The sequence below is a fragment of the Choloepus didactylus genome (genome assembly GCF_015220235.1).
Source record: "Choloepus didactylus isolate mChoDid1 chromosome 25 unlocalized genomic scaffold, mChoDid1.pri SUPER_25_unloc2, whole genome shotgun sequence".
Taxonomy (NCBI): Eukaryota; Metazoa; Chordata; class Mammalia; order Pilosa; family Megalonychidae; genus Choloepus; species Choloepus didactylus.
This window is the reverse complement of record NW_023637607.1, coordinates 6,128,666-6,150,477: the sequence shown is the minus strand read 5'-3', so window position 1 is coordinate 6,150,477 and position 21,812 is coordinate 6,128,666. Positions and strand designations below refer to the sequence as shown.

General features: G+C 39.0%; 1 protein-coding gene across 10 annotated transcripts in view; it reads right to left on the bottom strand.

The window, feature by feature from the left end:
- The window catches only part of LOC119525629 (adhesion G protein-coupled receptor E1-like), a 246,041-nt gene that overhangs the window by 115,070 nt on the left and 109,159 nt on the right, over nt 1-21,812 (bottom strand). For 9 of the 10 annotated variants that reach the window (XM_037824432.1, XM_037824437.1, XM_037824434.1 and 6 more), the window contains 2 exons: nt 7,165-7,314; nt 6,014-6,160 (listed from right to left, as the gene is read on the bottom strand). In XM_037824432.1, the coding sequence (XP_037680360.1) occupies nt 6,014-6,160; nt 7,165-7,314 (297 nt within the window). The remainder of the gene's footprint in view (nt 1-6,013; nt 6,161-7,164; nt 7,315-21,812) is intronic. The other variant, XM_037824436.1, reaches the window with a different exon arrangement.

Here is a 21,812-nt window from a genome sequence, read left to right as displayed (position 1 = left end):
ACTGTCCAGCGAACTCCAAATAGAATAAATCCAAATGAACCCACTCCAAGACATATTCTGATCAGACTGTCAAATACTGAAGAGAAGGAGCAAGTTCTGAAATCAGCAAGAGAAAAGCAATTCACCACATTTAAAGGAAACAACATAAGACTAAGTAGTGACTACTCAGTGGCCACCATGGAGGCGAGAAGGCAGTGGCATGACATATTTAAAATTCTGAGAGAGAAAAATTTCCAACCAAGAATACTTTATCCATCAAAACTCTCCTTCAAATTTGAGGGAGAGCTTAAATTTTTCACAGACAAACAAATGCTGAGAGATTTTGCTAGTAAAAGACCTGCCCTACTTCAGATACTAAAGGGAGCCCTACCAACAGAGAAACAAAAAATGGAGAGAGAGATATAGAGAATTTTAACAGACATATATAGACTATTATATGCCAAGTCACTGGGACACACATTCTTCTCTAGTGATCACAGATCTTTCTCCAGAATGGACTGTATGCTGGGACATAAAAACAAGCCTCAATAAATTTAAAAAAAATGAATTTGTTCAAAGCACATTCTCTGATCACAATGGAATATAAATAGAAGTCAATAACCATCAGAGACTTGGAGGGTAAAAATGAGGGGGAGATGAAAACATTCCCAGATAATCAAAAGCTGAGGGACTTCATCACCAGTAGATCAGTCCTATAAGAAATGCTGAAGGGAGTTGTGCAGGCTGAAAGGAAGGGACACTAAACAACTGACTGAAACTACATGAAGAAATAAAGATAAAGTAAAGATCACATGGTAAATATAAATACCAATACTACTGTATTTTTGATTTGTACCTCCACTATTTACTTCCCACAGGATCTAAAATACATAAACTGTAATGATAAATCAGTGGTTTTGGACTCAATGTAAAATAGGTAATTTTTGACAAGAACTACATAAAGATGGGGGAACGATAGAGTATAGGAACATAGTTTATGTGACATATTGAAGTTAAGTTGGTATCAAAGAAAAGACAAGATTGTTATAGATTTAAGGTGTTAAATTTAAGTCCCATGATAAACACAAAGAAAGTATCAGAGAATATGACCATAGAGATAAAAAGTAGAGTATCAGTTATGAGAAGTGGGGGAAGGGGCAATGGGTAGTTAAGAAATGAGTGTAGGGTTTCTGTTTGGGGTGAAGGGAAACTTCTAGAAATGGATGGTGGGAAGGTGATAGCATTGCAACATTCTAAATGTGATTAATCCCACTAATTGAATGTTAGGGAGGGGGTGGAATGGGAAGATTTAGGCTGTATATATGTTTCCACAATTGAAAAAAAAAAAGACAGTCTAAATAGATGACAATTAAATGCCAAGGATGATCCTGGATGGGATCTGAGGATGGAGGAGAGGAGGCTCAAAGGGACACAGATGGGACATAAGAAAAAAAAAGGAAATATAGGATGTAAGCTTTTAATCAATGTTGAATTTCTTGAACTTCTTAGCTATGCTTAATGAGATTGCATAAAAGTTGTTCTTGTCCATGGGAAAGGTGTATGTGAATTATATCATTTGGTCAAAGATATGTGTATCTTGCTCTCGTATGTTCAGAGGCCAGAGCAATAGATGATGGTTGATAGGGAGGGAGGGAAGGAGGGAGAGAGGGAGGGAAAGAAAGAAATGGTGGTGGGACAGGATGTTAAAGGTGGTGGATTGGGGTATCGGGGGAGGGGGGGAGGGTTATGCTGGAGTTCTATGTATGGGGTTTGTACTGTTTTTGCAACTGTTCCTGCAAGTTCGAATTTATTTCAAAATAAAATTTCTTAAATTAAAAAAAGATTAATGCACATAAGCCAATAATGTTCCTATACAGTAGAAAAGACCTAACTAAAGAGACACTCAAGAAAGAGAGCCAATTCTCATTAGCAAATAAAAAATATAGGTACCTAGGAATAAAGTTAAGGAAGCATAAATAAGACCTCTACACAGAAAATCTTACAGCTTTCCTAGAAGAAAAAAAAGTGGACCTGAAGAGATGGAGAGATATTCCATTTTCATGAACAGGAAGATTAAATGTCATTAAAATGCAAATCCTATTTAAACTGATCTATATATTCTATGCAGTTCCCATCAGGATTCCAACAATTTATACACAGACTTGGAAAAGCTAGTCATCAAATTATTTGGAAGGAAAAGATGCCTTGAATTACTGAAAACATTCTGAAAAAGAAAAATGAAGTGGGAGGACTTCTGCTGCCTGACTTAGAAGTCTACTATAAGGCCACAGTAGTCCAAACAGCTTGGTTTGGCACAAAGATAGACAGCCTGATCAATGGAATTGAACTGAGATTTCAGACACAGACTCCCAGATCTATGGTTGCCTAATTTTTGATAAGACCCCGAAATCTGCTGAATTGGGGCATAACCGCCTCTTCAACAAATGGGTTTGGGAGAATTGGAAATCTATATCCAAAAGAATGAAAGAGAAACCCTACCTCACACACTATACAAAAATTAATTCAACATGGATCAAAGATCTCAAGAGACAGTACCATAAAATTCCTGAGATAATATAGGGAAACATCCTCAAGACTTAATATTAGGAGTTCGCTTCTTAGACCTTACACCTAAAGCACAAGCAATGAAAGAAAAAATAAATAGGAACTCCTCAGAATTAAAATCTTCATAATCTAATAGGAACACACAAAGGACACTCAAGAAATGTGTCAAAAATGTAAAGAGGCAGCCAACTCAATGGGAGGAAATATTTGGAAACGTATTTGATAAGAGACTGATATCATATGTATATATAAAGAAATCCTACAACTCAAAGACCATAGTACAAACAGCCCAATTATAAAATGGGAAAAATGTATGAAAATATATTTCTTTGAAGAGGAAATACAAATGGCTAAAATCACATGAAAAATGTTCATCTTTGCTAGCTATTAGGGTGATGAAAATCAAGACCACAATGAGGTATCATCTCACACCAAAAATAATGGCTACCCTTAAAAAAAAAAAACAGAAAATGACAAATGCTGGTAGGAAGTGGAGATATTGGAACTCTTATTCATTGCTGGTTAGGCTGTATCATTGTTTAGGCACTCTGGAAGACAGTTTTGCAGTTCCTCAGAAAACTTGATATTGAGTTACCCTGTGATTCAGCAATTTCATGTCTTGGTATATACACAAAGTATATAAAAGCAGTGAAATGAACAGATATTTCTACACCACTCTTCATAGTGGGATTGCTCACAATTGCCAATAAATGGAAACAACCTAAATGTACTTCTTTAGATGAGTGGATAACGAAATGAGGTATATACACACAATGGAATACTATGCAGCAGTAAGAAATAATGAGGTGAAACATATGATGATATGGATGAATCTTGAAGACATAATGCTGAGTGAAATAAGCCAAACACAAAAGAAGAGATATTGCATGTTACCACTAGTCTGAACTCTATGAAAAATGTAAAATAAGTGTCTTGCAGTGTAGAATATAGGGGACCTAGTGATAGGCAGCAGCTAGTGAAAGGGAAACCATAATCTAATAAGAACACACAAGATGTCGAGAGTGACATTAATGATATGGGAATGCTCAAGTGTGACTATCATTCATTTATTTCCATTTGATATGGTAGGCTCATATTGGAAGGAATGAAGTTATTTCAGGATATCTGTATTTCCCATTGCTTTTCTTTGTTTTATTTGGGAATGTTCTTTATTTGATAAGTAAAATTAATTTATTTTAAAAAAACACCTTGAAAAAATTTTTATGTTATTTTAAGCCACTAACTTTATGATAACTTATAGAAACAATAGGAAACTGCTGCAATTCCAATTATACAGATGAAGAAACTAAAGCTCAGAGAAGTTAAGTGACTTCCTCAAGAAAGGACAGATGGCAAGTGGAAGAGGCAGGCCTGTTTAAATCCAAAGTGTCTGCTTTTAGCTGCTACATGTTAGAAAGTAGGTCTGGTTGAAAATGGAATAAAGTTACAGGCAATTTCCAAGATAAGTCTATGTAAAGATTTTATAATTAATTACAGAAAATCTATCATCCCCAATGGACTGTGAGCTCCGTGAAGGCAGGGATGTGTGTCTGTCTTGTTCACTGCTGTGTCTTCAAAGCTTAGAAAAGTGGCTGGACACAGCAGATGCTCAATAAAAACTCATGGGATCAGTGGAATTATCTGCCATTGCAGAGCTTTCATTCTAATGGGGGAGGGTTGGGGAAGCTAATAAAGCAGTAAAATATTATGACCAAATTTATGGAGAAAATGTGGTAGGGAAGGTGATGGAAGCAGTTGGGGGAAAGTGCAGTGGAACGAAGTGCAATTTTGAAAAACACAGGCAGGGAGAGCCTCACTGAGGAGATGACATTTGAGCAATGACCTGAAGTAAGTGAGGGAGCGATCTGTGCAGATATGTGGGGAGAAGCATTCCAGGCAGAGGGAACTGTGGGTGCAAAGGCCCTGAGGCAGGATTGTGCCTGGCAATTTCACAAATGACAAGGAGGCTGGTGTTGAAGCAGAGTGAGAGAGCAAAGAGCGGGAGGAGATGAGGAAAGGGAGGAGACTCATATCCCATACAGAGTCTGGTAGACCACAGAAGACTTTGGCATTTTAACGGGTAGAGATGGGACCCATGGAGGCTTTTCAGAAGAGAAGGGTCATAGAATGTCTAAGATGTTAACAGCCTTCTTCTGACCACTGGGTGAAGAATAAACGAGAGTGGAAGAAGTATGACCAGGTATGAGGCTACTGCAGTGGCCCGGGCAAATGATGATGGTTGAAGCAACCCAAGTGGGAGCCATGGATAGGATGAGATTCTGGATTTTAGTTTGAAAGTAATGCCCATGTAATTTGCCAATGGGTTGGATATGAATTTTGAAGGAAAGGAAGGAATCAAGGATAATCCCAAAATTTTTGGCCAGAAGCAGCCACTGGTTAGATGGGAAGGCATGAGGAAGCTCTTTATAAAGTGCCACCAAAATGCAACGGATAATCATGAACATTTTTTACTCTTCTTCTCCTTGCGTTGGTCTCGGACTCAAGGTTGTCCCCCACTAAAAGCAGCAGGTCTGTCTCCTTTCCCTGCATAACACCTCAAATCTTATCTCTCTTCTCATTTCCAGGTTACTCATTTATCTGTGCAGGCAACATTGCTATCTGCAGACTTCCAGCTAATTAACACTTGTGGTATCTCCATTGCAAGCATCACCCTCCTCCTGTTCTTCAATTGCTCACAGCTACAGTCCACTCAAAACTAGAAGAATGAGCTAGCCCCGTGAACCCTGGTCCCTGCCAAACTTTCTAACACATCCCCCACACTGACACATCAGCCACCCTTTCTCAGTTCCTCAAACTCCTTCCAGCCCCAGGGCCTTTGAAGCTCCTTCTCCACCTACTGGGCATGCCACCTCCCACCCCCAACTCCTTTGCCTGGGTAACTTCAGTGCATACTTACACATCCACAGAAATGTCACTTATTCAAAAAATTTTCCAGTTCAATAACCAGTTTTACATTCAGCCCCCTTTTATTAACCAGGCCCACAGAAAGTCATAATTCCCCATAAGCACCTTAAAAACTTTGGAATTCTATGGCTGGAAAGTGTCATTCCCTTATTTTCCCCTGAAACATTAGAATGCAATGAACTTTGAGTTAAACTGAGGACTTTAGTTGATAGTACAGTTATACAGTGGCATATACAGCAATTGTAGCAAATGTGTCACATTGGTGCAAGGTGTTGATAACAGGGTGGTATATGGGAATCTGGGATTTTATGCACAAATTATCCAATAAAAATAAATGAATAAATAAATAAATAAATAAATAATACATGCTCCAATATAATCTATTGAATGAGTAAACTAACAAATGAGTCAATGAGTGAGTAAAGAGAAAGAGAATCTCTGGATAAGACAACTGTAAAAGGAGGACCCAGAATTTGGGAAGTATGAGGATTTTTACCATGTGATCAATGAAGTCCATTGAAAAGACACACAAGAAGATTATTACCTATGCAGCTGAAGTTGTCATCTTTCCAGGAGCCTTCTGGATTTGGACGAAAGCCCATGGCACAGTTACAGCTGTAGGATCCCAGGGCATTAGTGCAGATGGAATTTGGGCCACATGGTGATGGATCTTGGGCGCACTCATCAATGTCTGCAAAGAACTCAAAATTGTAAAGAATCCCAGAGGAACAAGGTGATATTTCCTTCCAAGGCTGGCCAGCAAACTATCCACTCAATTTTACATTCCACCCCTCTGACTTTGAAGTTCAGTTATCCGTTGCTAATTTCCAGAAATAATCAAGCATAGACTATGTGATCCACTGTCAGAGATAGAATAGATGGAATTCATGCTCTTCCTATGGAGTTGAGTGGGATGCATGGTTTCAAAATGTTTCAACTCAGAAAGAGTTTCAAAATAAAATAAGTAATATTTTGACAGAATGGGAGAGGGAAGTCCCTGGTGTTGCCTGCTTGGCCTAGCTCTTGTCTTTCTTGGGAAAGCTGAATGCATCCTTAGGAGCTCCTAGAGGTATATTAGTCTATCTCTAAGGTCCTTTTCAACTTTACCCCTCTACAGATTTTAACAATATTAACAGCTAGTTGCAATCAAAAACAATTTTAATGAAAGCAAACATGTATTTCAACTGGTGGGCTGAGGAATATAAAATATACTCTGCATTATAGCAGAGTCTCCAAAGATGTCCTCCATCAATTTGTCCTCTTTCTATATGTACATGTTGCACATAGGAAGAAGTGATTGACTGTGGTAAAAGAAATATTATGGAACTTCCATCCCTGAACTCAAGAGAACTGTCAGTTTCTGCTTTTTTCCTCATGGAATATTCCTTTTTGGAACTCAGCTACCATACTATGAGGAAACCCAAGCAGCCATTTCATAATGCCCATGAGGAAACTGAATGTCCCAGCTGAGCTCCCAGCCAAAGACAACCACCGACTGCCAGCCATGCAAACAAGGCCACTTTGGACCTTCCCATCATTCTAGAGCCCCAGCTGACACCATGTGAAACAGGAAAACCATGTAGTCAACCCACAGAATCCCGTGAGCTAAAACACACTGTTGTTGTTATTAGCTAATATGGTTTCAGGGTAGTTTGATATCCATTAAGAAGGCTTCACCATGGCTGGAAGAATTACCTTTACATTGGAAAGCTTCTGGTTTCTCAGGGATCCAAGGATAGGGTGAAAAGAATCCAGGTAGGCAGGAACAATTGTATTCCCCTGGGATGTTGATGCAGACAGAATTGGGGCCGCAAAGAATTGAGTTCTGGGAACATTCATCAACATCTAGGCAGAAAACCAGTCTAAGTCAAAAGAATGAAGGATGCTAAGGTTGAAGTTTCACCACTGACTGAAGTCAATGGTTTCCCTGGCTCCAGTCTTGCCTTCTTAAAGACAGTTTCACTGATAGAGTGAGGGCAAATATTTGCAGGCATATTTGTGGCCCATGCCCGGTAGATTGAGTTGTGTGCCCCAGAAACAAAAACATGTTCATTAATTTCTCCCATTTCTGTGGGTGTGAACCCATTGTAAATAGGACCTTTTAGAGATGTAAATTTTATTTAACATGTCGCCCAACTGAATGAGGCTGGGACTTAATCTGGATTAGTGGAGTCCTTTAAAAACAGAAGAAATTCAGACACAGTAGGAGAGAAAGCCAGAAGGAAGAGCCCGAGAGCCAGAACACAAAGGACACGGCACAGTCATATGATGGGTAAGCCAAGGAACCCAAGGATTGCTGGCCAGCCAGAATGTTATTGACCCTGGGAGAAAACAAGCCATCTAGCCTCTGAACCATGAGCCAATAAATTCCTGTTGTTAAGGCAACCTATGTTGTAGTATTTGTCTTAGGAGCCTGGAAAACTAAGACACCATGCATGTCCTCTGATAGGGCTTCCCAATGCTCAGGATAGAATCTCCTAACTCATTATTGGTATATACAATGCCCTGTGGATCTTTTCCTAGCTAAACTTGCCTCTGTCATTTTTCACTTCTAATCCCCTGGTACTTGAAGATTTTATTGCACTAATAATCTGGAGGTCTATGATGGTTCATTCTCACTTCCTCTGTTCCCGTGGCATTGAAAATGCTTACTTCCCTCATTTCCTGATAAATTTAAAGTCATCCCCAAATAAAATAGTACATACCTAAAAGAATTGGAAAAAAGAACCTGAACAGATATTTGTACAACACTATTCATAGCAGAATTATTCAAAATAATCAAAGGTGGAAACAACCCAAGTGCCCATCAAGGGGTGAATGGATAAAGAAAATATGGTATATACCTATGATGGATAATCAATTTTTATTGTATTATTTTAAGTGCTTTATGGAAATAAGCTCATTTATTCTTTTGATCAACCTTTTAAGGTAGATATTCAGCCATAAAAAGGAATGAAGTTCTGATGATGCTACAATGTTGATGAACCTTTTAACAATTATGCTGATTGAAATAAGCCAGACACAAAAGGAAAAATATTGTCTGACAAAACTTAAATGAAATATATAAAATAAGCAACTTCATACAGACAAGAAGTTAATTAGAGGTTACCAGGGGCTATGGGAGAGAAAATGGGAGTTATTGCTTAATGGGTCCAGAGATTCTGTATCAGGTGATGAAAAAGTTTTGTCAATGGATGGTGTGGATGTAGCACAATATGATAAATATAATTAATATCACTGAACTGTACAGTTATAATTGTAGAATGGAAACATTTTGTGTTATATATGCATTACCAGAGTAAAATTTTTAGATGATGATGATGATGTCAGCAGAGAGGCAGCAGAGTGGAGGGTTTCCAAAGCAGGGAGAGCCTGGGTTCAAATTTTTGTCCTATCATTTCTGGGCTGTGGCAATGGGCAAAAATGCATCTCTGTGTGCCTCAGTTGCCTTATATGTCAAATGGGGATAAAAATAGTATATACCTTATAGGGATGATCAGAAGAATAAATGAGCTGATATCCACAAAGCACTTAGAACAGAGCCTGGGGCACGTCAAGGGCTATGTAAGTTAACTACAATAAAAATTAACTCCTAACATACTGAGCTTGCTTTCTGACAGGCACTGGACCTAATCCTTTACATGCATCAGTTCTCCATGCTCTTAGCATTACTATGGTGCTTATACTAATATTATCTATATTTCAGAAGAGAAAACTGAAGCATTTAAAATGCTCAAGGTCTGAAAAACCACTGCCTAACAAATGAGGTCCTGAAGATGCTTCTGTATGTTTTTTTTTTCCAGGAGTTTAAGAGTTCTTGCACTTACATTTATGTCTTTGATACACTTTGAGGTGATTTTTTATATTATGTGAGGTACAGGCCCTCCTTTTCTTTTTTGCAAATGGAGATCCTGTTTTCCCAGCATCATTTAATGAGGAAATGATTATTTTCCAGTTGAATGGTATTTGCCCCCTTACTAAAATCATTTGGTCATAAACAGGAAGGTTGATTTCTCTACTCTAAATTATATTACGTTGGTCTATATACCTGTCCTTGTGCATGAACCTTGCTGTTTGATTACTGTGGGTTTGTAATAAGTTATAAGATCAGAAATTGTGGATCTACAAAAACAGTGAACTCTATGTTAGACCCTAGACTACAGTTAATAGTACAACTATAAATATGTGCTTTCCTTGATTGTAACAAATATACCACACCAATTCAAGGTGTTAATAATAAGAAGGTATATGGTAATCCATTCTGTATATGATTGTTCCCTAAATCCACATCTTCTCTAATTTAAAAAATGCTCAAAGTCACAAAATGAAGGCAAAATTGGTATTTAAACGCAGGTCCTGTATGGCTATGGAAATTTAAGATGACATATTCCCAGCTTCTGGCATATCCTTGAATCCTGGGATCTGGGAGTTTGGCATTTGAATCAATGTCAGCCCTATGCAAGCCCTCCCTGACATGCCAGAGCTTACATTCTCTTTGAACTTCATTTAAAGGGAAAAGAGCATGGGGTTTAGGTGCACGGGGTCTGGAGTCCCACAGAGCCATGCTGCAGATCCTGATTCTCCTCCTTCCTAGTTGTTTGACCTAGAGCAAGTGACTCCATAACCCTTTAGACATGGTTTGCTTATCTATAAAATGTGTATAAAATGTCACTGATATCATAAGATTGTTGTGGGAAATGAACAATAACATGCATAGAAAAGTTTAACCCCATGGCTGGAATTTTGCCTCCAGACCTTCCTGTGGTTCCCTCTTCCTGAAACACCTTCCCCAGATATGTGATAGCCCCCTCCTTTACTTCCTTAAGAATTTTCCTTAAATGTCCATTTCTCAATGTGGCTTCCCTTACCACTCTATCAAAGTTAGCACTCCCCCCATCTTTCTTGCATTATTGTTCCCTCCTTATAATTACAATCACTCCATATCTACCAAACCTTCACTCCCCTTTCCCCTCTCCTGTTGTAACCTCTAGTCTACTTTCTATCTCTGAGGATTTGCTATTTCTAGACCTTGTTCCTCAGTCTACCTTATTTCTCTTCATCCCATTTAACTATACCTAACCCAGAATATATTCACTTTTTTTGTTGTTATCTGTCACCTCTTGCTAGGTTATAAGCTCCAGGAAATAAAGTACATTGCCTTTTTTATTCACCACTGTATCCCCAGTACCCAGAATCATAACTGGTGCATAATAGGTATTCAAGACGTATTTGTTGAATTAGTGCATGTGTGAATGTTATTGGCTTCAGATTTACAAATGAGTGTCCTGAATTCAGGCAAGTTGCATCCTCACCCCATACTGCTTATTTTGCAAAAAGAAATTATCCTGAGTTCCCAAAAAGTGGCTCCACCTACCTTCACATCTCCCTCCCGGCCCCTGGAAATTCAAGCTTCCACTGCTGGATGCAAATCCTGGGTTGCAGGAACAAGAGTAGCTTCCAAGAGAGTTATGGCAACTGGCATGCTCTGGGCAAGCTCTGTGATTCACACATTCATCCACATCTGGTGAGTGGAAGAGAAAAATAGATGGTGTTATGCTCCCCAATTTCCATGTTACCCCTTCTTGCTGGGCACACAATGGAACACATTTCTCAAACTCTCTTGAAGTGAGATGTTGCCCTAAGAATAATTTCTGGTCAACAACATGTGATCAGAGGGTGATAAACACTTTTAAAACATAATTATCAGTTTGGCATTTCCTCTGAACACTAAATTATTGAGTTGTCCCATGACCTGGCAATCCACTACTCGGTATACACCCGGAAGATCTGAAAGCAGGGACAAAGACATTTGCACACCAATGATTCATAGCAGCATTATTCACAATTGGCAAAAGAAGGAGATAATCCAAGTGTATACCAACCAACGAATGGATAAACATAATGTGATATGTATATATCATGTAGTATTATACAGCAGTAAGAAAGAATGAAGTCCTGAGGCATGCAACAATGTGGGGAAAATTTGAGAACATCATGCTGAGTGAAGTAAGTCAGCCAGAGGGATAGATATTATATTACTTCACTAAAATGAATTAACCAGTCTATGTAAACTCATAGTCATAAAATGCAGACTATAGGATGCCAAGAGATAGCATGGAGCTAGAAAAAGGGGAGCAGTTCCCTATTATGTGCAGAATTTTTAACAAAGTTGAACATAAATGTTTTGAAAGGGATAGAGGTGAGGGTAGCTCATTATTGGGGTTATAAGTAATAGTGCTGAATTGTAGGTAAATTTAGTTGAAGAAGTTTTTTAAGAGTCAGGTATGTTACCAAAAGGAAAGATAGAGGTTAAAATATAGGATTGTATAACAGTGAACCTATAACAGTGAACAGTGAATGTTGTTTAAGATTAACATTACAATATAATAAGTTCTTTCATGAACTAATGCAAACGTATGAGACATTTACCAAGAGTTAATAATAGATTGGTGTATGGAGAAAAATTATTGCAAGCTACAGACTATAGTTAGCAATATCTTAAAATCTTTTCACTAACAGTAACAAGTGAGCCGCACCAATACTAGGGGTCATTAATTGGGGGGATAAAAGGTATTGGGTGTTTTGGGATTCCTTTTTTATATCTATCTGTTATTTATCTTCTTTGTAGCAATGAAAATTGTTTAAAATCAAATGTGATGATTGCACAACTAGGTGATGGCACTCTGAGACATTGATTCTATACTTTGAAACTATATATACAGTATGTGAATATATCTCAATAAAATTTGCTGGAGAAAACATAATTTTCATAGTTGGAAAAAATTGTCACAGTCCTTTGCCCCTCCCTGTATCTCCAGAATGCATATGGACTGCATACAATGTAACTCTGTATCTAGCATCAAAATGTAGAATTAATTTCTTTTCACCTTAAAGCTAGGCTGGCACTGTGATTTGCATTGGACAAAGAGAATGTGGCAGAAGTGACAAAGTGCCACTTCCAAATCTAGGCTTCAAGAAGTCTGTGTGCTTCTGCTCATTCTCATGGGCACTTTGCCTTTTCAATATGAACAAGCCCCAGACAAACCTCATGAAGAATGAAAGAACAATTTTGAGAGACACTGTCATCTCAGATGAGCCCAAGATATGAGCCAGCCCAGCCAAGATCAGCAAAGCTGACCCAAAACTAATCTTAGACACACAAGCAAGCCCAGTGGAGACCAAAAGGACCACCAATCAGAACCCAACCTGAGCTGCCAACCCATGGAATAATGAGGTAAATAAATGGTAACTGTTTTCAGCCATTAATATTTTTGGGAGGTTTGTTACTCAGCAATAGCTGACTGCTACAGATGGATCAGAAAAATCAGAGATGACTGTAAATGTTTTTTATACTTATCTGGATGGGTTATGATGTGGGATTCAACACCTCATGCCTGTTTGAAGGAATCAATATAACTATAGATGAATGCAGAGACTAATAGTGCTGCACCATACTAAATGAAGATGGAACCCTTGTCTCTTGTTCAGAACATCCTGGCATCAGTGTAGGGGATGGATTTGAGGGCACAAGACTGAAGAAAAGGGAATACCAATGAGGAGGCTGCTAGAGTAACTACAAAGCCTGAACCAGTGATGAAGAAGTATGGAGAGATTCAAGAGATATTTTACCAGGTAAATTCCCCAAGACTCAATTTGATATGAAAGGGGGAGAAGAATAAAGAATAGCTTTCAAGTATTAATTGAAATACCTTCAGGAAGAAGTTCTGAAACTCAGGTGTGAGCTCTCTCTACATCAGGATTTCCCACCCTGAGCACTATTGACAAGTAAGAGCAGATTATTCTTAGTCTTGGGGGCTGTCCTAGACACCACAGGATGTTTAGTGGCTTCCCTTACCTCTACCCACAAGATGCCAGCAGCCATTCCCACTACCCCCAAGTTATGCCAATTAAAAATGTCTACAGATACTGGGAATTCCCTTGGAAGAAAAATTACTCTAGGTACAAGTACTCCCCATTACTCTCAAGTAGAGCCTGATCCTCTACTTAGCTCATAATAGGGCCTTAATAGGAGTCCATATCCTGGCTCTTCTTCTAATTTAGTTCTGTATTCTTGAACAAGTCACTGCTACCTCATATCATTGTCAACTGAAGTGTTCCTTAATGACTTAGATAAATATTGAAGAAGAGTTCCCTGTGCCTTCACAGGTGGTGTTCTAGGAGATTAATCCAGCTTGGCAGCTGGCTACAACTCTAGCTTCCCAAGGAGTTAGCTCAGAATGCTCGGGGGAGGTCCCACCATTTAGACATTTATCAATGTCTGAGGAGCACTGGAGGTGAGTGAGCAGACAACCCAATGGCAGGTGTCCACCAAACACCCCATGTCTGAGAGCATTACCAGAACAGGCAAAGTGGCCTGGCTTTCCAGAGATCCAGTCATTTCCAGTGGGAGAAGAGAAGCCAGGCAAACAGCTGCACTTGTATCTCCCCATCAGGTTGGTGCAATTTGAGTTAGGACCACAAGGTGGGGGACTTTGAGAACATTCATCTATATCTGGAGGGAGAAAGAGTCAGGGTTACAAATTTCCCTCATCCTATGTAGCAAATTGTGTTTTACAAATATGGCTGCAACATATCTTCCCCCTAATAGGCTCCTCTTATGATGTGACTTGGGGGATGTATGTTTCCCTCTCCTTGAGTCTGGGCATGCTTGAATTATGGTGAAAGTGATGCACTCCCACTTCCTCCTGAGATGCACACTCCTGCAGCCCACCACCATGCTGTGGGAAAGGTCAGTCAGTCCTGAAGAAGCTGTCCTCATGGAGAACAACCAAGTCCCACAGACCACAGCCAAGACTGAGCCCAGAATGGGCAACAAACCAAGAGCCATCACAGACTAGCTGGCCTTTTGGGTGAACCTTTCTGAAGGTGGATCCACTAGCCCCCAACTGAGTCAAATCAATCAATGCTCTGTGGAACAGAGAAGCCAATCTCACTAAAACCAGCCCACATTTCAGACTCATGAGTAAATAATTGACTGCTATTATTTTCATCCATTTAGTTTGCATGTTGTGTTACCCAATATTAGATATCCAGAACACCCTATAAATCCACCTCCAGGAATTTACACATCAAAGTACTCATATGATTGTGCAGTTGTGAAACCAATGGGCAGATATCCCCAAGTCTCCTTTAGCCCTGCTGTGCAAAGCCACCCCAAATAAACACATGCTGTGCACTTGCCATTGCAAATGCAACTTCAAACAAGTCGCTTTTGAAACTTTAGCTCCCTCCCAGTAGATTTTTCCTTTTTTTTTTAAGAACGCAATCTTGAACCATCACTGTGCATATATATAAATGCCTGGGAATATTCATTCCCTCTTTGTCTAGAGTAAAGATTAGAAACAACCTAAGTGTCTGTCTATAGCAGAATGATCAAATACAGAGTTGACAAAGGATATAATGCACTCCTTCTTCAGCGAAATAATTATTGAATACTCTTAATGTGTCAGGCACTGTATGGGGGCAGCAGGTGGTGATGGGATTCAAAGATATACAGTGGGAAAAATCCCTGTGTGGTATCCATCATTTTCTAGATGGAAGTATTGTCTCACCTCTCCACAAATTAAAAGCCCAGGACTCACCAGGATACTAAATTCAGAGTGACCCATGAACTAAACTCCAAAGATGAAAGAATCTATCAGCAGATGAATGTATAATCAAAATGTGATACAGACATACAGTGGACTATTACTCAGTCATAAAAAGGGATGGGGTTCTGAAACATGCAACAACATGGATGAACCTTGAAGAGATTATGTTGTGTGGCATAAGTAAGGCACATGAAAAAGAACAAATATTGTATGGCTCCACTTATATGAAATATCTAGAATAAGAACTATTATGGACATGGAACATAGATGAGAAGTTCCCAGTGGCTGAGGAGAGAGGGGAATGGAGAATTATTGTTTCATGGATACAGCATTACTGTTTGGGTTGGCAAGGAAGTATTGGGAATGGATAGTGGTGACGATAACACTACATTGATTAAATATCACGTAAGTATAGAGTTAAGAATGGTTAAAATGTGAAATTTTGGCCTATATATATGTTACCACAATTAAATATATATATGAAGGAGGATGTGTCTCTCCTTCAGAACAGGAACAATAGAAATACTTTATCTAGAAGTTGCCAAGATATGGCCCATCGGCCAAAATCAGCCTGCCACCTGTTTTCATTAACTTTTCCTGAAATACCACCATGCCTGTTCATTTATGTATCATCTCTGGCTTATTTGACACTACAAAGGCAGTGTTGAGACTGTCAGCCTACAAAGCCCCAAATACTTACTATCTGGCATTTTAATAAAAATGCTTGCTGATGCCTGGTCTCCTTCATTGGCATAATTGGGTCTTTACTCTCTAGAAGAGAATTTAGGTCTAGATCCAGACAAAGAATTAAGCTTATTCTAGGAATTATTTTAATTTCTATTTTTGTATTAATAGTAACTCTTGAGACCCTCCATGAGCCTGGTGCACAGCATATATTCTCACATTTATTTCTCCCAACTCTCCTTTGAGGTAGGTGCACTTATACACCCATATAACAGAAGAAAACACTGAAGTTTAGAGAGATGAAATAAGTTTCCCCAATGACTCACAACTACAGTATATTAAGAAGGTGATATATCAGAGAGGCCTGCCTGGGTTTAAAATTCAACTCAGCTGCATGATGTTAGGCAACTCACTTCAACTCTCTGAACCTCAGTCCTCATCTGTCCAGTCAAGATTGTTCTAATGCCTAAATTTGAGTTAACTGTGAACATGCATATAAGTACCTCAGCACAGGGCCTGGCACTCAATAAATATTTGATGTTTTATTATACACATTGATATATGACTAGAAGGGAGGAATCCAAATGAAATTGGTGTTTTTTTTTATGAATAGTGGCATATAGCATGATTATTATTTTCATCCTAAGGTTTTTCTTTAATTACTGGAATTTTTCAAGTGACCCAGAGATTTTTTCATGCACAGAAATAAAGAGAAAAGAATACAATCATGTTTGTGCACAGACATGATAATGATAGATATAGATATATTAGAAAACATAGGTAGATGATTTATCAGATAGATAGGTGATAGAGACAGACAGATAGAAATTGATAGAATAGATGGATTGATAGATCAATGGATGCCAAGATAAGTAAAGATAGATAAGAGATTAGATAGATAGGCAGACAGTTATTGATGATAGATGACAGATGAGTGGATAGAAAGATAAAGATATGAAGAGAGAGGATGGATGGATGGATTGGTCGGTGGAAGGATGGATATAGACATATAGATGATATATAGAATACAGATTAGATGTGATAGACACATAGGTAGATATAGATATAGATATAGATAAATATAGATATGGCTATAGTTAAAGATAGATATAGATGGATAAATGACAGATTAGATAGATGATAGATGTAGACAAATAGATAGATGACAGATATATAAGACAGAGATAAAAAGATAAATAGGGAGATAGATAATAGAACGGGACACCAAGTGTGGCAAAATGTTAACATTGGTGAATATGTGTATCTGGATAGGGTGGCATGGTGGAGTTTGCTGTATAGTTTTACTTTATTTTTGCAACGCTCCTGTAAATTTGAAATTATTTCAAAATAAAATGATTTAAAAAAATAACATTTGAAAAATTAAAGGAAGTAACTACATCTTCTAAACAGCCAGATCCACATTATTTTCCTACAAAAAGCAGAAAGTTTAGAGGGGGCATGAACTCATCTTTGCATTCCACCCCTGAGCCCCTGAAGTTCCTTTGTCTGTTGCTGGACAGGAAACCTTGTTTGCAGGTGCAGTAGTAACTCTCAAAAGTGTCGGTGCAGGTGGCATAAGCTGGGCACACAGTGGTGTCTGCACACTCGTTCACACCTGGGCAGTGTGGAGGGGAGAATTTAGACAAAGTTAAAGACTCAGAGTGGGCCTGAAAAGGACACAGCCTTAGAAAGTGAGGACAATTGAGGTACATAGTCAGAGTTGTTGAAGATTGTTGAAGCTTGCTTCTCAAAGTGTGGTCCAAGGACCAGCAGCTTTAGAATTGCCTGAGATTTTGACAGAAATACAAAATCTCAGGCCCTACCCCAGACCCACTGAATCAGCATCTGCATTTTAAGAAGATCCCCAGGTGACTTGTGTGCCCATGAAAGTTTGGGAAGCACCAGTCTGGATCCTAGCAATTTAATGTGTGATCTATGGACCAGTAATATCTGCTTCCCTGAGACACACAGGAGATTTTAGAATATCAGATTCTAGATCAGTCTGGGAAGAGGCCCATGATTCTGCCTTTCTAACAAGACCGTGGGTGATGTTGATGCTGCTAATCCATGGACCACACTACAATAACATCAAAACTGTAGAGAGAATCATACAAGAGTCAGAAGTGCAGGCTCTGGGGCAAAGTAGGCCTGTGTTCAAGTTCTATCAGTGTCCTTCAAGGCAGGGAATGGTAGCTCTCACCCAAGATCCATCCTCCCCCTCTTCATTTTAAAAACATGGTCATTCAGTTAAAGACTACATTCCACAGATTCTCTTGAAGCCATATGTGGCTAAGTTCTGGCCAACTGGACGGAGCATAAAGGATGCGTGGATCTTCTGGCCATGACTTTCAAATAAAAGTGGGGACACTTCCTTTTTTTCCCTTTTGCATGGATGGACCAGAACACAGAGAGAGGGACTGAGCCATCCTCCACCACAGGGATAAGGCCCACAGCTAGGGATGGAGAAGTGATAAGGAAGGATATGGGAATGAGGATGACCTCACAGGCAGGGTTACCCACACATCTTGATCTGCCTATGAGTTGGAGACTAATGAGAGACAGAAAAATGAATCTCCTTGTTGTTTCACCCATTGCCATTCAATTTCTGTTAAAATATTCAAAACTGTATAGCTAAAAGGTAAAGCAACAAAATTATCCATCAAAAGATGACTGACATGGTAGTTTACAGTATTATATACCCCAGAAAAGGCCATGTCCTTTTAATCCATTCCTGTGAGTCTAGACCAATTGTAGGAGGGACGTTTTGATTAGGTTATTTCAATTGAGACATGACCTGCCTCATTCAGTGTGGATCTTGATCCTGTTGTTGGAGTCCTTTGTAAGAGGATAAAACAGATACAGAAGTTGAGAGGTGAAACTCAGAGAAACACCCAGAGGTGAAAGAGAAAAAGACACAGATACTGAAGTCAGAAGCTGAAGCAATGAAACCCAGGAGAGAAGGACCAGCAGACACTGGCCATGTGACTTCCCATGTGACAGCGGTTACCTGGATGCCAGCAACCTGTCTTCAGAGAAGGTATTATCCTGTTGGGGCTTTAATTTGGACACTTTCATGGCCTTAGAACTGTACATTGTAAGCTAATAATCCCTGAGTGTAAGAGCCAAACACTTTATGGTATCTTGCATTCCAACAGCTTTAGCAGGCTGAAACAACTGGATAAACAAAATGTGGTATATGTCAGATCCCAGAAAAAAAGTCTAACATATATAAGGAATGTCTGATCCAGGGGACCCACAGCTTATCTCATAGAAACCAGATGCACCATAAACTAAGGGTTGAAGGCTGTTCTAAAGATTCCAGTCATAGTAGCACCTCAGCCCCCAGAGGGTAGATGGAGCAAGATAGGATAAACAGCCTGCTTCCTCCACATAGACAATACAGCTGCACATCAAAGAAGAGTAGTGTGTTAGAACCCTAGCAACCAATCAGCTCAGAAGTCGATAAGCCCTCCCCCACTCAAAGCACAGGACACTCTTCCCTCCCCACATGGTTTTTTTTCTTTAAAAAATGCCACTCTCAGAAAGAGATCTGGAGCCATTTTCTTTCTTTTCACTGGCTCCCACCTGCTTTCTTTCTCTAATAAATCTTAAACTTTATACTTAAATTTTGACTCGCTGCATTGTGTGGACTCTTGAATGACTCTGACCTAACAGTATATACACAAAATGAAATATTCAGTCCTAAAAGGGAATGAAGTTCTGATATATGCAAGAACATGGATGTGCATTGATGACCACATGATAAGTTAAAAAAGACAAATAAGAAAAGACAAATATTGTACAATATTGCTTAAATGAAATACCTAAAGTAAACAAATTCATGGAGACAGAGAGTAGATTACAGGTTACTAGGGGCCAGTGGTTGAGGAGAAAGAGGTAATATTGCAGTGAGTACAGAAGTTTCTATTGGAAGTGATGGAGAATTTGGAGTAAAGATATTCTTATTGTAGCACAATATGGTGAGTGTAATTAAAATGAATTGTACACTTCAAAGAAATTAAAATGGGAAACTGAATTATATGTATGTTACTACAATTTTAAAAATGAAAAACAAAAAAAAACCAGTATGGTATTGGCAAAAGGACAGACTAAAACTATAATCTAAATCATCTATCCCTGAACAGATGATTTCACTCTTTGTACCTCAGTTTACCTGTTTACCTCTCATCCCCACATCCATTCAGCCCCAAATTTCCAAGCCCTGTGGATTCTCACTCTTAAATATCACTCTGCATCTGCCCACTTCTCTCCTTCCCCACAGCTGTGCTTTGTTCCAGATCTTCTGCTGGAATCTACATACACACCCACCCCCAATGTTCCCTGCAGTCCCTTTTCCACAGGGCAGCACATTTGATCACCCACTCCTGCTCCCAATAGCACTTAGAATTGAAAGGCAAGTAGAGTGACTTAACATGATCCACAAATTGCCCAACAACCTGACCCAATCACATCTTTAAGACTCATCTCATATCAGTCTCCCTTTCTACCCTTCCCACCACAGGACCTTTGCACATGCTGTTACCCTTGCCTCTGCTTTGCCTGGGTAGCTCCTACCTTTTCTTCAGGTCTTGCTTAAATGCCACTTCCTCCAGAAAGTCTTCCCTTACCCCCCAATAACTTCCTATGATGAAAATATAACTGATTATTTGTGTGAATGGCTTGTAGTGACCATCTCTTCCACCAAACTGTGAGCTCCACCAGGACAAGGACAACCACCCAGGCGTGAGAAGGGAGGTTCACTATGAAATATTATATTGGAGTGGCAGAACAATGCCCCCCAAGATATGCCCAATCCTAATTCCAAGAATCTTTCAAAAAACTTTGCAAATAGAAACTAAGTTTGCAAATGGAATTAAAGTTGCCATTGAGCTGATTATGAGATGGGCAGATTATCCTGGGTGATCTAGGTGGGATCCAATGTAACCCCTGTGTCCTCCTTATAAATGAATGAAGCAGGCAGGAAGGTCAGTGTCAGAGAGTTGCATTGTAAGAAAGACCCAACCAGCCTTTGATTGCTTTGAAGATAGAGTGGGGAGCCATGAGCCAAGGAAAGCGGGCTGCCTCTACACAGAGAAACACTGTCTCCCTAACAACATTCCTGCTGACAGTGATTTTAGCCCACTGAGACCCATGTCAGATATCAGAACTCCAGAACTGTATATTAAGTTTTTGAGAAAAAAAAAAGGCAATAGAGGTTTCTAGAAGGGCAGAGAACTGAAGAGTTATAGTGAGGTTACCATAAAGGAAATAAAGGGAGAGAGGGAAAAAGTAGTTCTGACAAATAAAAGCCAAGGGATAAGATGGTTGATCCAAAAACTGCCTTCACAGTAATAACATTGAATGTGAATGGATTAAACTCCCCAATTAAAAGATACATTGGCAGAATCAATTAATAGTATGAACCATCAATCTTTAGTTTGCAAGAGACTCATCTTAGACCTAGTGAAGAAGATTTGAAAGTGAAAGTATGCAAAAATTATTCAATGCAAGCTACAGCCAAAATAAAGCAGGGATAGCATTACTAATTTCAGATAAAATAGACTTTAAATCCAAAGATGTTATAAGTGATAAAGGACACTAAATAATAAAATAGACAATTCACCAAGAAGAAATAACAATCATAAATGTTTATGCACACAATAAGGGTGCTCCAGAGTATAAGAGACAAACATTGACAAAACTTTAGGAAGCAATAGTTGTTTCCACAATAATTGTGGGAGACTTCACTATGACACTCTATCCTATAAATAGATCATCCAGACAGAGGACAAATAAGGTAACTGAGAACCTAAACAATGTGATAAATGAATTAGATTTAACAGCCATATATAGCACTTACATACCAAATTACCAGGATATATGTTTTTCTGTAGTCCTCATGGAACTTTCTCCAGGATATATCATATGCTGGGGCATAAAAAAGCCTCAATAAATTTAAAAGGCTTGAAATTGTTCAAAATACACTCTCTGAGCACAATAGAATACAACTTGAAGGTAATAACTATCAAAGATGTAGAACACTCACAA